Source organism: Vanessa tameamea, chromosome 8 (genome assembly GCF_037043105.1).
Source record: "Vanessa tameamea isolate UH-Manoa-2023 chromosome 8, ilVanTame1 primary haplotype, whole genome shotgun sequence".
Taxonomy (NCBI): Eukaryota; Metazoa; Arthropoda; class Insecta; order Lepidoptera; family Nymphalidae; genus Vanessa; species Vanessa tameamea.
In genome coordinates, this window is record NC_087316.1 from 5088202 (window position 1) to 5103707 (window position 15506).

The 15506-nt window shown below is 30.4% G+C and overlaps 2 protein-coding genes across 4 annotated transcripts in view; one reads left to right on the forward strand and one right to left on the reverse strand.

The window, feature by feature from the left end:
- LOC113399906 (secretory phospholipase A2 receptor-like) overlaps positions 1-2910 on the forward strand; it is a 311961-nt gene extending 309051 nt beyond the window's left edge. The window contains exon 6 of the mRNA XM_026639179.2: positions 2624-2910. Within this exon, the coding sequence (XP_026494964.1) occupies positions 2624-2630 (7 nt within the window). The 3' untranslated portion in view covers positions 2631-2910. The remainder of the gene's footprint in view (positions 1-2623) is intronic.
- On the reverse strand, positions 138-14348 carry LOC113399905 (putative fatty acyl-CoA reductase CG5065). 3 transcript variants are annotated; one of them, XM_064215624.1, is made up of 9 exons: positions 14330-14348; positions 7332-7531; positions 6607-6729; positions 4509-4694; positions 3874-4069; positions 3570-3768; positions 2819-3058; positions 2184-2441; positions 138-1411 (listed from the first exon to the last, which is right to left on the reverse strand). In XM_064215624.1, the coding sequence occupies exons 2-9, from the start codon at positions 7521-7523 to the stop codon at positions 1234-1236; spliced, it is 1572 nt and encodes a 523-aa protein (XP_064071694.1). In that variant the 5' UTR covers positions 7524-7531; positions 14330-14348; the 3' UTR covers positions 138-1233. The 3 variants fall into 3 exon arrangements, with proteins under 3 accessions (XP_064071694.1, XP_026494960.2, XP_064071693.1); XM_026639175.2 differs by having other exon boundaries at positions 138-1393; positions 14223-14340; XM_064215623.1 differs by having other exon boundaries at positions 14223-14340.
- Between the last annotated feature and the right edge of the window lie 1158 nt (positions 14349-15506).

The following is a 15506-nucleotide window of genomic DNA, read 5'->3' on the forward strand; positions in this document are numbered from 1 at the left end:
TGAAAACGTAAAATTTAAACAATTGTTTGCCTTGCCATATAGTTAATAAGAATAGCAGATTTCTTAGGATAATTTGTATTATACTGCGTTATGTATTAGTTATAATATAATATACATTCACGACGAAATAAAACGAAATATTTTATACATTTTATTTTTAATCCTTTGCCATTTTCGTATTTTATCAGTACTTTATCATTCCCATTTGCAAATATATTTATAATTATGTTTAGTATGTATACAATGTAAATATATATATTGCTTTATTTAATGGTAATATATGGTTGTGTCATTACATAAACAGATCATAAAATTATAAACATAGTAATATTATGAATCGTAGTTAATTTATTTGCATTAATGTATTAATTTTACAATATTAGAATAATATTGTAGATTTATTTTTATTATCTGTGGTCATTTGGTAGCGACAAAATATACTAGTAATAATTTATGAACAAAAAATCTGGCTGAAAATAAAAACCGTCAAAATATTTTTAACTCCCACTGGAGACGAAGAAATAAGTATATTTTGATTAAAAGACACAATTGTTGATCCGAGTATTATAGTCTTAAAGGTCTTCCATATCATTTGCTATTGACTTATGATGACCCTTTACTCTGATTTTATCAAAACACGTATGTTTGAGTACTCATGTTGAACTAGTTACGAATATATAATTCATAATTCTCGTTCTAATTGATATAATTTAAACAATTGATACTAGATATATTTGATCTATTCATTATTCTATTTTTGAGCAAACTAATACCAGCAATTAATATTAATATGCCATTAGTAAACGTCGTGCAGTGGTTATATAGTTACACAATTTTCTGTCTTCTTCTTTCGACTGTCAAGTCACTAATGACAGAATGAGAAATCGTCGCGTCATGCCTTGTTCGCTACAGAACGTTTATTAATAAGTACGAAAGCTAGCAATATTGATATATTAGATTTAAAACATAAATCTATTCACTTAAAATTATTACTGCAATGCATTTGGTAAATATATTTACAATTAATTAGAGTAACATCTTCTCGTTACGTAAAATTATATAAAACAGGGATATACAATATATTTGATAAATATCAAAATAAGTCGCGCGGTAAAAAGCTGAACAGTATTGATGTCATAATTTTGTCGGGTCTATGTTCTTAGGACTAAATGGATCACAGTCCAGTCCTTACGCTAAATATTTTGGAGAACCCTGCACTGAAATATATTGTTTTTACGCATCTCTAAATACAGCGTTTCCTACCAATGGTAGGTATCTAACAAACGAGCCTCCATAACTCAGTATCGCACGTAATGGTTCAAATATATGAACGAGCCAGTAAAGAAGAAATAGGTAGAAGAACGCAGAGACGAATAGGTCCAAGAGGAATAATCTGGAATAAACAATATTACTTAATTATACGGTGATTTTTTTTATCTGGGACGGTATAGGGAAATCCGAAACCATAGTAGATACAGAGAAGCTGTTTAACCATTTAAGACGATGATACCAAATTGTTTTTTTTTTTTGTTAATAAGGGCTTTTTTGATGAACGCTTAAGTGTTTTCTAAAACAGTTTTTATGTGTCTTCTAAGGTTTCGGATTTCCCCATTATGTCCCAGTTATAAGAACATTCTGGGTATAACACGGTTGAATAACTCCTTGGTATTAAGTCACAGATCTTTAGAAATAACGAGATAGATAATTATTAACACGTTGATTTTATCGCTGATTCGGCTCAGGTTTATTTCCTAACCGGTGGAAATTTGAATAAAGGACGATAATTTGATATGATTTGAAATATAAACAAATTAACTTGATTAGGAATAAACGTATGAGACAACAAACAATTAAATGATCAAAAATAAAATTTAACAATCAGCTTCTTACTTTAAAGATATAAAACCTCCATCATAATTTATATAAATATGATATTGACTCCTATTTAATTATTTTAACTGAAAATCAGTTATTCTAAAATATATTAAAGTAACATTTCACTGGCGACGTTAAAATGTTCGACAATATTGTATATAATATCATCACACAAATCGAAATTATTTCATGAAATTTAAGACTATATATATATTTTTAAGAGACTTAATGTTTGCCTTCAAAGTTCGAGAGATAGATAACTTCCATGGATGATATTCACTATGATATATTTAATATGCTATACTTACATATTATTTTGTAGCCTTGCTTTCGGTAGATTTTCTAACTTTTCCTTCAAACAGTACAGTTTACCGCCTATCATACAACTCTCTATATACGGTCCAACTTCGATGATCGCTAAGTCCATAGGGAAAGTTGCGAAGTCGGTTTGGTTCAGTTTAGTCGCCAGAGCCTTAAAGTTCTGTGTGTCGAACCACCATTCACGGGTCGTAAAGTACTGAAGCACCTCCAGACCGACGGATATACGATTTTGTATGCGAACCATGCTGAAAAATAATTTGCGTGCATGTTTATTTATATCAACACTTACCTTGGGATTTTCATTGATGTAGAATAAGTTCAACAACACAGAGCTCAGATTTATATAAAAAAATTTTTAATTATTCTTATAGAATACTTTGTGTTTGTCTTTAAATGTAAATTTATATCGGAGTATATTTTGTTTTAGGAAGTAAGAACGGCAGTTCTTAGAAGAAGTTGCAACCGTTCTACCAATGACTTCCCAAATGAGTGAAGAGACGCTTTTATGCTTTCAAGCGTAGTGATGAACATTAAGTGATAATTCAGTTTTAAAAGACGATATCTCTGTCGGAAGTGGAGGAAAAAAAAACTTGGAATAAATGCGATCTGCAAAAGTACTTACAATCTTTTTTGCCCGAATATAAGCATCAAGAAATCTATGAGATAGGCTGGAATGATGTGGTAGAAGAAAACGCACAATTCGTGGATTAATTTACTATGCCTTATGTTTCCATTTGGATACCAAAGCGGCCCTTCGAATGGAAATTTACGGACAGTTGCCTTCCCGACATCCAGGACCTCCTTCCACGTAGTGTCTCTATCATCTCCTGATGTAAGATTAAAGACGGGGATTTCGGCCGGTCTGTAAAATATTTGATTCGATTTAATGTGGTGTAAAGGAATTATAATAAAGTAGTTTAAACTATGCATCTTATCTTTGAGAAAAGTTTATTGAAACGTAATGGTATCAATGCTTCATGATGTAAAACTGTAAACTATGTCGCTAAAGAAAATATTTCTTTGATTGTAGCAAGGTCATAATAATATATATAAAGATACATAACCTTAATCTTATAGTATAATTATTAATTTCGCATAAAATGTATTTTTCTTATAATAGTCAAAAAATCAAAAAGTTTCTAAAAATAAATTTAAACGTTAAAATTACTGTGCTCGACTTAGCAGTCAAGTGACAGGCTTATTTTACCTGCTAAGCGTTTAATGTTTATAAAAAAAATTAATAAGTACGCTCTCAAATGTAATATTGTTTTTTGTAGTCGTGTATTTATTTTAAGTATTTTTTAAATCTTATCTTAAACATTAACATTGACAAACAAACTGATTACTGATAAAATATTTCTATATTTATTTACCTTTCAATTTTCGTATTAATGTAGTAAGGGATGAGTATAATACTATTAATAGCGATGTCTACAGGGATGACCTCCGCGTGGTAATGCCCGTAGCAATGCATTGTTCTAATAACCCCTTTACCGGCTCCGATCATCAATCCTATTGGCCCGTTAAGGTTATCTACCCAACCAGGAGTCGGTTCTTTGTATGATGGTGTCACTAAAATTCAATCAAATTAAATATAATTGCTTTATGGCACTGTAATTTTTTTTTAAGTCAACTTCATTTAGAAGTATAGATTTTAGAAATAGTATTTAAACTAACCGATGCTTGGGCGAACTACAACGGCTGGTATTTGAGGATAGCTCTCCTTGACGAGTGCTTCAGCTAGGCGTTTGGAGTAAGTGTACGAGTTCGGATGCTTCTGCATCATAGATGGTGCTAGAAGATTAAGCTGATCGTCTGACAACCAACTCGCAGCTCGTAATACGTCGTGAGGATTCGCTGGTGGATCGTGAACCTGAATTCGTTAATAGCTAGTTTAATTCCAATTGGCTGCTATTATGGTAAGGTATTATACAAGCCCACCTCATAACTAGCTATAGGAACTAAAAGAATAAACCAGTTTACCGATTACAACATCTTATATCCTATGTTTGATAGAAAATGATGGTGGACGGATGTTGTTATAAATATAATGTAAAATTCTAATGTCTATGGCTAAATTATCGCTTACTATTGAATGGAATTATTGCCTGTTTGTCTTCCTATTATAAATTATATTTAATGTAAATGGAATCTATAAGGAATATTAAAAAAAAAGGGAATTTTACAAATAAAGACAAAGGAGCTGGTAAACAAATTAAGCTTTTAAATTATTGTTTATATACCAAATATTTATACCAATTTTGATAGAATTCAGGTGGCATTTGAAGATTTTAGATAGTATTAAAAAATACCTTTTCAGCCATTCTCTCGTAATCAGGGTAGCAGAAAGCTGTTGACAGGTGTACAAAGGCTAAAAGGTTCTTTATTTTCTTAGCCACGTCCAAAACTCGAAGCGTTCCCTTGGTATTCATTTCAAGGCCCTCCTTTAAAGGAGCCTCTAGCCGAAGACTGGCAGCGAAGTGGAACAACACCGACACCTGAAGAAACAAATAATAATTGAATACTTATATTTAATGTATTGTCCTTATGATATGCTCATGAGTTTATATATTTGGTTTAAGAATAATTTAGTCGCCGTTAGATATTTTCCAATATCAAATAAATCCATATTAATATTATAAATGCGAAAGTAACTCTGTCTGTCTGTCTGTCTCGCTTTCACGCCAAAACCACTGGACCGATTTAAATGAAATTTGGTACACAAATAGTCTAGAGCCTGAGAAAGGACACAGGCTGCTGTAAAGGGTTGAAAAGGGGGATGAAAGGTTGTAAGTTGTTAAAAGTATTGTCATTTTTAGAATTTTTAGAACTAGAAGCTTAAAACTTACATTTTTGGTTGTACACTTATAAACTAACATATAATGACACCAACTAAGGAGGGAATTTTGGAAATTCTACCCCTAAAGGGGTGAAATAGGGGTGGTAAGTTTGTATGGAAGTCCGTAATATTTTAAGTTAGAAACATGAAACTTTATTTTTGGGATACTGATTAAAAATGAATTGATCCGTATTTAAGCGTTTCTGGGTATTCTACCCTAAGGGCTGAAATACACACCAATGTGGTATAGAAAGAGGTTTTACATTAATGTAATATTTTAAGTTAGAATATGAATATATTCATATTCTACGCGGGCAAAGCCGCGGGTAACAGCTAGTTATTAATAAATCGATAATTCTTAATGTTAAAATTAATAACAAATAAATTTAATTATTTCCAAATTATTTAAAATACTTTTGATACATCTTGATAAACAACATAGACGAGCAGAATAAATTAGCATATATATTTTTCTCATGGAGCGTCACGCAGACATTTAAAATGTCATTAAGGACGCAATTTCAAAACACAAGTAAAAATTCTTGTTCTGAATTATAAAGTATATGCAAATATTACCAGAGATGTATTACGTAAATCACATATTCTAATAAGTATATTACATCAACGTGGTTTCACTTCATTCTGACATGGACCATGTAAAGATTTATACGCTTTAGTTTAACCGTTGGACGCAAAACGCTTTCTCTTTGTTAGTAACTCTAAAACTCTTATTATTATCAGTAGCAATTGTGAGAGTTAAACATCAAGGTCGAACTCTTTTCACTTCGGATGTTTCAAAATGGAACGTTTTTAAAAATTAAACGTTTGTGTTCAGTTTCACTTTTATCACTTGCACCGACTTTAATGAGTCCATGATTTGTTAATAAAACTATTTCTCTACCTTTCTCTTTCTCTACCAGCATACGTGTTCCCCTCTGGCGTGAACAGGCTTCTTGCATGGCATGGCGAGATCGACTAGTGCAGTTCATGCGACTACCACTACCATCAGGTGAAGTAAAGTCATATGCCTACCCGAATATCATAAAAAAGGTAACAACTTCATCCTGTGCCTGATAGCAGTTAAGATTAATTGCCTTCTGATGGACTAATTCACATACTATAACTGACAGCGAAGGGGCATCGTGTTGTCTGATCCGCAAATCATGAGAACTCGGATTTAAAACTTAGTAAATAATGCATTCGTTTTATGATATTTCCAAGTTACTAATTACTTCTAATTTGATTATAACCATCGGTCATAAAGTTTAATTTGTTTTTGTCGAAATATCAACATACTTTTCTCATACTTGTGATTTTTACTAACTCTATCAAGCTTGTAAGAAATTATTTGGCAATTTTAAGTGGCTAGCAGGGTAACAAGCTGTATTGTATATTTTTTCTATCAATTTGTCGCCACATCTGTGCTATTGCTACTCAAAATAATCATGAAAAGAAATTAATACCAATAATTTGTACAAAGCATAATCGGTTAGTATTTAAAAAAAATAAAGCATTTGTATATTTATACTGCTGTCTAAATTTAATATTGCCAATTAATTAAATTCAAATACCTCGTCGTATATTTTCTCTAGCTGATCCTTTTCGACGCCAAGGTTGTCATAGAGGATGTCCCCGGTAACCGGCACGAGTTTCTTCATGACGTGCGGTTTTTCTTCCCTTATTCTTGAGAATAGCTGAAATATGAGAAAAGTGAAACTTTAGACAATGAATATGACAATCATCATTACAAACAAAATTTATTGAAATCATTTTATTTTTATTTTCACGATTAATTAGAGGTGGAATAGACATCTGATTTATGTGTCTTTTAATGACTAACTAACTTGTAACAAATATATAAAATTACATATATACAATAATAGATTAAAATTCAAAGCTTGTCTCTCTTTTCATCTAAAATAAGAAATTTTAGCAAAGTTTGTTAATGATCTTTTTTTTTTGTGGTATAGGTTGGCGCACGAGCATATGGGCCACCTGATGGTAAGTGGTCACCATCGCCCTTTACACCGCCAATGCGCCACCAACCTTGGGAACTAAGATGTTATGTCCTTTATGCCTGTAGTTACACTGGCTCACTCACCCTTCAAACCGGAATACGACAATACTGAGTACTATTGTTTGGCGATAGAATATCTGATGAGTGGGTGTTACGTAGGTACCAGACTGGCTTGCACAAAGCCCTACCACCAAGTAATAATTATTTATAAGTACAAATACAATATTGCATCGATACGAAATGTGGTTTAGATTTACAAATACAGTTTGTTGTACATACAGGTAATTTCCACATATCCTCAATTCGCGATTCAGGCGTCTTCCCGCGTTTGCTGCGCACGAGTGCGTAAACGCAGCCAATATCAGGCACGCTGTATAGAAGTTTCTCAATTAGAACCTTCCCCATTAGCCCCGAGGCACCAGTAACGAGCACTTTTCTGCCTCTGTACCACTCGTTCACTTCTGACGCCATTGTGTTACCTATAAACAGCAATAAAACTAGTGTTAGGACTACCATCAACAAACCTTTTCACGGTATTATATCTAAAGTGTGTAAATATTAAAATTTCAGTGACGTAGCTATTGTAGGGCCAGGTGGTGCAGTACACCAGGGCCCCGGAGCCTAGGGGGCCCTCTAACCTAAGCTTTGAAAAGAGCGCGTCAGCCAACTCGCCAACTCCTGAAAACTCCTTTTTTTTTCTATCTATAATTTTTAAGGACAATATAAGGTAAAGATGGGGTGGAAAGAGGGGGTGAGGGGCCGATTATTTTTCTATGCACCGGAGCTCTTGCCCACATAGCTACGTTACTGACTATAAGGGAGTGCAAAACACAAGATATTGATTACAAATTTCCATCTCTTTATGTTGAAATATATAATGAATGATAAAGAAATGCATACAAGTCATAATTAAAAATTCCTTTTCCCTGATCGATAAATGATCCAACCGGAGTTTCGTAAAATTAATAAAACGCAGTGTAACATTTTAGATAACCAAGGTCATTGGTCAGAGACTTGGAGTGAGACAAAGATTTAATTTATTTAATATCATATCTTGCAACTCGTGTAAATAATAGTCACCACGAAATTAAATTACTCACTGTATTGTGTGTGAACGCGGCGCAAATGAATGTTATGATGTATTTCGTAACATCTGATGCAAACTCGTACTTACGATCTTGAGTGTAATTTAGTTTTACCGCAAACGACGAAGGTTTACGAATATAACAATTAACCAACGGTTATTCCAAAGAGCCGTGACATTGAAACCATGAAATGACTTGTATTCCTTATTTATGACTTTGTAATAAAACTTTTTCGAACATTTTAGTTTTGTGAGTCTACAGTATGCATAGAAAATAACATTCTTTATATTTATTTGATTAAAATAATAAATAAATAGAGTATCATATAATATGACGTAATCGATTCTTGTAGTCGGTCAAGCGTGAATTAGTAACGATAAACGATATACCTAAAGAGATTTTGTTTATAATAAGTATGAGTAAGATCGCTGTTTTAGTGTTCGTAAACTATACTAATGTTATAATTGCGAAATTAACTCTGTACTTTTTTCTGTATGTGTGTATCTACTATTTATTGAACATCTAAAAAGATACTCTTTCAGCGAGTCTGATAGAATGTATTCCGTGTGAGTGGAACCGCTTCTTACAAGTATATGTGGTAAGGCGGTTTTCTCTTAAATAAGGTCATTCTGGTATGGTTACGTAAATCTATCGGATCTAAGCGCAGTGAAACAACATCAATTTATTGTCGCTTGTACATCTTACTTGAATTGTATATATTTGACGACGAGAAATAACTTATATTATATTTGTTTACGTGACGAGGGATTGTTCACTAATTATCTTTTCATCCCTTTGTTACACTGTTAACATTATCGCGTGATAAATTATTGTTTATTTATATTATAAGTAACAGATACATTATGCTTTAGTTGATGTTCTGTCTTGTCGTTTAAATATCGATAATCTACTGAATATATTATTGAGATCATTTCGATTATGCTGTACCGACTTTTCAACTACATTACGAATCCCTACGTTATATAAATTATAAGTTTTTATATAAACTTTTATTCTATATCGTAGGTATTTTCTCCTTATAATTTGTATTAGTTGATGTTCTTTCGTATTGTTGTTGATGTTATCGTTTTTATTTTATATATTTATTAACGTAGGAGTGCATTTTCAAGTTTCATTTTTTTGTTATGTTTTTATTCTAGTATTTTTAAGTGTTTGTTTGTGTGTTTATAGGCAGCCTACGCATCGGCCCCATCGTTACATGCCTAATTCAATCAAAAATGGTTCAAAAGCTAAGACTAAATCAGTTCTCAAACTGAATTACTAACAAATTCATAAATTTTTAATTACTGAAATACTCGAAGATTTTCTAAGAATAGAATTACAAGTACCAATATTAAAAAAAAAACTTAGTTCGTAATTTAGTGTTTCTAAATGTATAATGTAAAGGCTTACAGATTTATTAATAGCGCACTCTACAAGAACTCGTTTCTAATTTTATCGTTTTATAAATAATAAAAAATAAATAAAATAAACAATATTATTTTTAGATGCAATCATAATTCAAATGTCGAACGTAGCCGACATAACTCTATATACTTAATATAATATATAAATAATAAATAAATAATAAATATTGGACAACATCACATACATTACTCCGATCCCAATGTAAGTAGCTAAAGCACTTGTGTTATGGAAATCAGATGTAACGACGGTACCACAAACACCCAGACCCAAGAAAACATAGAAAACTAATGAACTTTTTCTACATCGACCCGGCCGGGAATCGTACCCGGGACCTCGGAGTGGCGTACCCATGAAAACCGGTGTACACACTACTCGACCACGGAGGTCGTCTAGATATGTATAGACTATATATAAATAAAGAGGAAATTTAATAATATAATAAATGTATATATTTTTGTTTATGTCGTGCGTTCATAAGCCAATTATATAATTGGTTGGAAACTTTGTACAATAAATAGTTTTTGACATTTGCAGTTTACATAGTACCATCAGCATAAAAAAGGTGGATCGTAAATGTTAATATAACATAATAACAGCGCGGAGTACCAACGACGAATAACCTAAGACCTTAACGCCTTTGTAAATACCATTGTATGTCAATCATTCTTATTTTTATTTTTCTAACATTTTAAGAGTATTCATTAATTATCTTCTATGACAAAAATATGACGTCATCAACGTCATCATTCATATTCATTTGCTTGGGGTAAGCGTAATGTGTTTATCTCTTCTGTTTATGTCGTCCTATAGTCATATCCTACGTCACATCCATCCTGTACATGGTGTACGTTGTCTGTATGGACTACATGTAATTTATTCTCTTTGCCCTTATAAACTTTAATCATAATCAACAACTCTATATCTAGATATATATTATGTATAATTCATATTCTTAATTTTCAATTCAATCGAAAAATAAAGATTTTTATTTGTGCCCAATTCTAATCATATGGTTTATCTTATTATTTATTATTTATTATATAATAGTTTAAAAAATGTATTGTATTTCTTATTTTTAATTATTATGCTTATGTTTAATTCATATTTTGAATAATTACATTGTGTAATATGGTAATGCATGGTGAGACTACCGACCTGTAAGTAGTAGAACTTTTGCCTTGATAATTTTGAAATGTAATTTTTTATTTTGGATGTGATATTGTATCTACTGTTGGTTGTCCTAATGAAAATAAAATATATCAAATTAAAAAAGAAAAAAAATCAGTCAGTGTGAGTCGCGTCTTTCAAGAACGATGACGAGCTCCAAATCCAGCTATTATCGGCATATGTTTAGTAAATGTGAAAAAATTGTAAACGGCCACACCTAACTAAAACTAAAAAGTTAAAAAGGCACAGACAACTGTGAGCCCGTGGATGTAGTGTAACTTAAAAAAAAAACAAAATTGGATCAATTGCCGTTACGTAATATATATATACATTTGACAAAAAAATCCCTTAAGCATATGTAGCATATACCTACATATAAGTATGTATATATATACAACTTTATGAGAGTATTTTGTTTCAATTAGTTTAAAAAATGAATTCGGTCGATTCTTTAATAGGCTTCTCGTTAAAAATCGTAATTCTTTTTAATATTTTTCAATAATTAAAGTTTGTCTGAGATTTGTTAAGTGTTATAAACGAGTTTTTATAAAAAGAAAGTAAACCTACATGGAACCGGATGTTTGTATATATAACAAATATTACGTCAATATACTACCGAAATACTATGAATGTCAAGAATGTGATAGGGTAATTAGGGTTGCTATGTTAAAAAATAGAATAATTTATTTTAAACAAACAAACAATTATTAAGCCGTTAAGGGATAATACCTTATTCAAAAATGGACCGAATTTCCTGGAGTATTGGATTTATTAATTGCATATACTTTCATCTCCCATTTCACTCTCTTAGGCGATGAATTTCCTAAAACAATGTAACAACTATCTTTTACTCACATATGCCTAAACACCGATAGACATATAGATTTTCATTAAAAAATGAAGAACTTCAACACAATCTTTCATCCTCAAATTAAGATTCATAAGCGCTCAATTTTCAAAAACATTATGGTGGCTGTCTTTTTCTAATAATTAGAATCCTAAAAACTCCATATTTAATTTCCATATATCAAACATTGAGTGTGAATGGCGAACTTCCAAACAAAGTTTTTACCGTCTTAGGTGCTGAATTTTTAAAAAAGCTATAAAATGTGCTTTGATAACAGAATAATCGTTCTAGAATGAGAAAGAACGAATTCTCATACAAACTTTCATCCCTCATTTAGCCCCCTTAGGAGATCAATATTGTAAAATCATTTCTAAATGCTTACCTACGTTCCTTAAGAAATTCCTGTGGAAAATTGTATCCTTTTAGACCCTCTGATTGTGGATATACGCTGTCAGTCAGCCATTGTAAAACTTTATTAATATTCTTGATGTTTTAACCCATTTCATAAGGCAGGAAATTATTTATTCAGCCTTGTTTTATTGCACTTATATTCCGAAATGCTTCGCCAATCGAAAACCAATTGTTATACTATTTTTTATTTAATAGTATTTCTTTAATCGATCGGGTCGGAGGTTAACACACATACATAAAAATAACCCACTTTAAGAATAAGGGAAAAAATACAGAATTTTCACACACTATTTTTAGATTACAACTGCGAAAATAACTCTGTTACACTTTCACGGCCAAACCTATTAACCGAACAGCAAGCTTGCGATCCCAAGATATGCGATGCATTTTTATCTAAATTACGAAACATAAACACGAGGACTATGAGGCACTATGAGTTCAAAAATAAAAATATTTTTAATAATAAATACAACTGACTTCATAAATTTTCCTGACACACTTAAACTAATAACTTTATTTTAATCTTTAAATATTTGCAATACCTTATAAGTTAATTTTGAAGTCTTTGTTCATGGTTCACAGATTGCCTTGTCTTGCTTTAGCTGAATTTTTTATTTACTAAGTTTAAGTAAGGATAAATTATATCAATGTTTAACACAAAAAGCAGAAATATTGTTGTTGACAAAGACATTTGTGTTTAAAATTTAAATAGATGGTAAGAAAACAAAGTACCGAGAATTGTTAAAGACGGGAAAAGTAAGGTAATCGAGTATTTTTGTTATCAACGAAATGAATGATTTGAATTCAAAATATATTAAACGTCAGATTATATTATTAATAAAGGCTAATAGCAAGAATAATAAGGCACAGTACTAAATATATATTGTTAATAATACAAACACTACAATATAGAAGCATTATACACAATCTTATTTAGTATCAAATTAAATAATACCACCGGCTCAATGAATATAATATTCTGAACTGAGAAGAACAAGTGAAAGAAATTTCGTAGGTTTAATGGTTGATTTTGGAATTGCTTACAATTTTCAATATAACACACAAACAGAATCCGATCGTTTAATTCCCAACATTAGGTTGCTAACATATATGACATCACTAATGGTACATAAAAACTTTTTGCATTTAAAAATTCTTTAACGATTATTTTAATTTAGGAACAGAGGTATTTTGAACGCTTTCTAGACTATAGGATACCAAGATATAAATTTTGTATGAATAAATATCATAAATGAAAAAAGAACCTTAATGGAAAGACATAGTGTTCAAAATCATGTATATATATATATATATATATATATATATATAACTTACTAGCTTCCCGTCTCGATGTCCTGTACGAATTCAGATGAAATACACGATATTTTATTTTCTTTACGATAACAGTGCCATCTACCTGGTCTAACCTATACCAGCCATTAATATTATATTATCAAATTGTATAGTATAGTATAGCATAGTTAGCATTTGGGAGTGTTTGTATTACGTAATGTAGCCGGTTATTATTATTCGTAATCAATATACCATACCTTTTATTAAAAAATCACATCAAAGCTAAATAATAACATTTTATTAAGAGGATTAAAAATATACAGTATAAAAATAAATAAACAAAATTAAAAAGTTACGTAGAAAATAGATAAAAGGGGTAGTCCGTGTAAATTTTAAATTTTATTTCAAATTAATATTTGAAAGTTAATATAAAATAAATATTTTAATTATTACATTAATTATGACTTTACTTTATTTTTAGCTTTAGCAGTATTTATAATTACTTATTATATAATAATACTTTATTAGCGATGTAAGTTAACGCAATATTACTAAAATAATTATATAACAATTTGTATTACACATAATTTACGTATAATAACGCCAAAAAGCATGTACTAATCTACTTATACAAAAGTATAAAACTATTAACTTATATTTCTATTCAACGTATGTAAACTTATTTTGAACAACAAAAAATTATTAAAACACAAAAATAATTTCTCAAGAAAACATATCATTATAACTCGATAGATAAATTAGGTCCATATATATTTTAAAATGAATTAGATTGAATAATGTCGAGACAATCATAATATTTTCCATAAACTGATTCTATTTTTGTATTTTCTTGTTTCATTATCTTTCTTATTTTTGATTTGATTATGATTTAACGATTATACGTTGTATAAGCCTGAATAAAATTTTAAAATAGCTTACCGAATCACAATTTTTCTACGAAAAGCAATAGACCGCGACGATCGCGGTACGTTCTGCGCGGGCGCAGGGCAACTGGCGCGTTGTTGTGTAAAGCTTGTCTAACTAACCTGACTGCTTGGTAGGAGGTTGCAATTGCGTGTAAACTGTGTGGTACCGTATAATACCTATACGAAACTGTTTAATAGTTATCACGCAAAACATTAAATCACGCATTAAAAAGAAATATAATAAATTGTCTTGTAACAAAAAGTATTTAAATATAAAGATCAGCTCTATTTTTTTTAACTCTATAATTTTACTATTTTGGTACAATTAAAAAATGTCTTAATATTTCACACCAAAGTAACTCAGTAACTACTCTATATATATAAATAAATTTTATTGGTACAAGGTATACCGCCTTGGTTTCAGAGAAGACAGCTTCTCGTAGGTTCAGCCAATGTTTATTTAAACAATTTTCTCGAGGATTGTTGGGCTAAAAAACAATCTTATTCCTAAGGTAGGTATTTACTTTATCATATATACGTTATGTGATAAAGTAAATGGCAGCAATGCATGATTCATGAATTGCTGCCATATTCAAGCCAATATGGCGGACGTTACAAAAAAATTAAAATTTTTGAATTACGTACAAATGACACTTCTAAATATTCTAGTTCTCTGGTTCACACCAATTACATTTTTTTTGTTACTTTTTTTTTTATTATTAAAATTAGTTCATACATAACTGTAATTCCTATTATAAACAAAATGGTTAAAATTAAACTCTTACGCAATATGAATAGCTTCCGTGTGTGTGTTTTCGACTTTCTTTATTCTGTAAAAAAATAAATATATGTTAGTAATTATATTTTTATTAATTATAAAAGTATGTATTTAAAAAATATGTATCTAAATATGCCCCATAGTACTTTTAATGAAAAATATCATATTGCTTCGAGTTCATGGGGATCGAATGTAGTCACTCTCAATTGATGTTTTTCTTACTTTGACCAAATACTCTATCGTAATATTTAAAGAATAGCTCGAAAAATCCGATTCTATGCGAACTGATTGCACATTTTTTCTAATAGATGTTTTTAATATTCAAAATTTATAAAAAAAAAAATGTTAACTAATAAAATACTCTTACCCTTTATATGCATGTTCGGTGCTCAATTTATATAAACGTTTTTTTAGTTTTCCTCACGCGTTTCACTTTATTTACCATATTTATACAATTAAAATTTATAACAAATAATATAATAAAAAATAAATGCCTAATTACTACTACACTATTTTAAC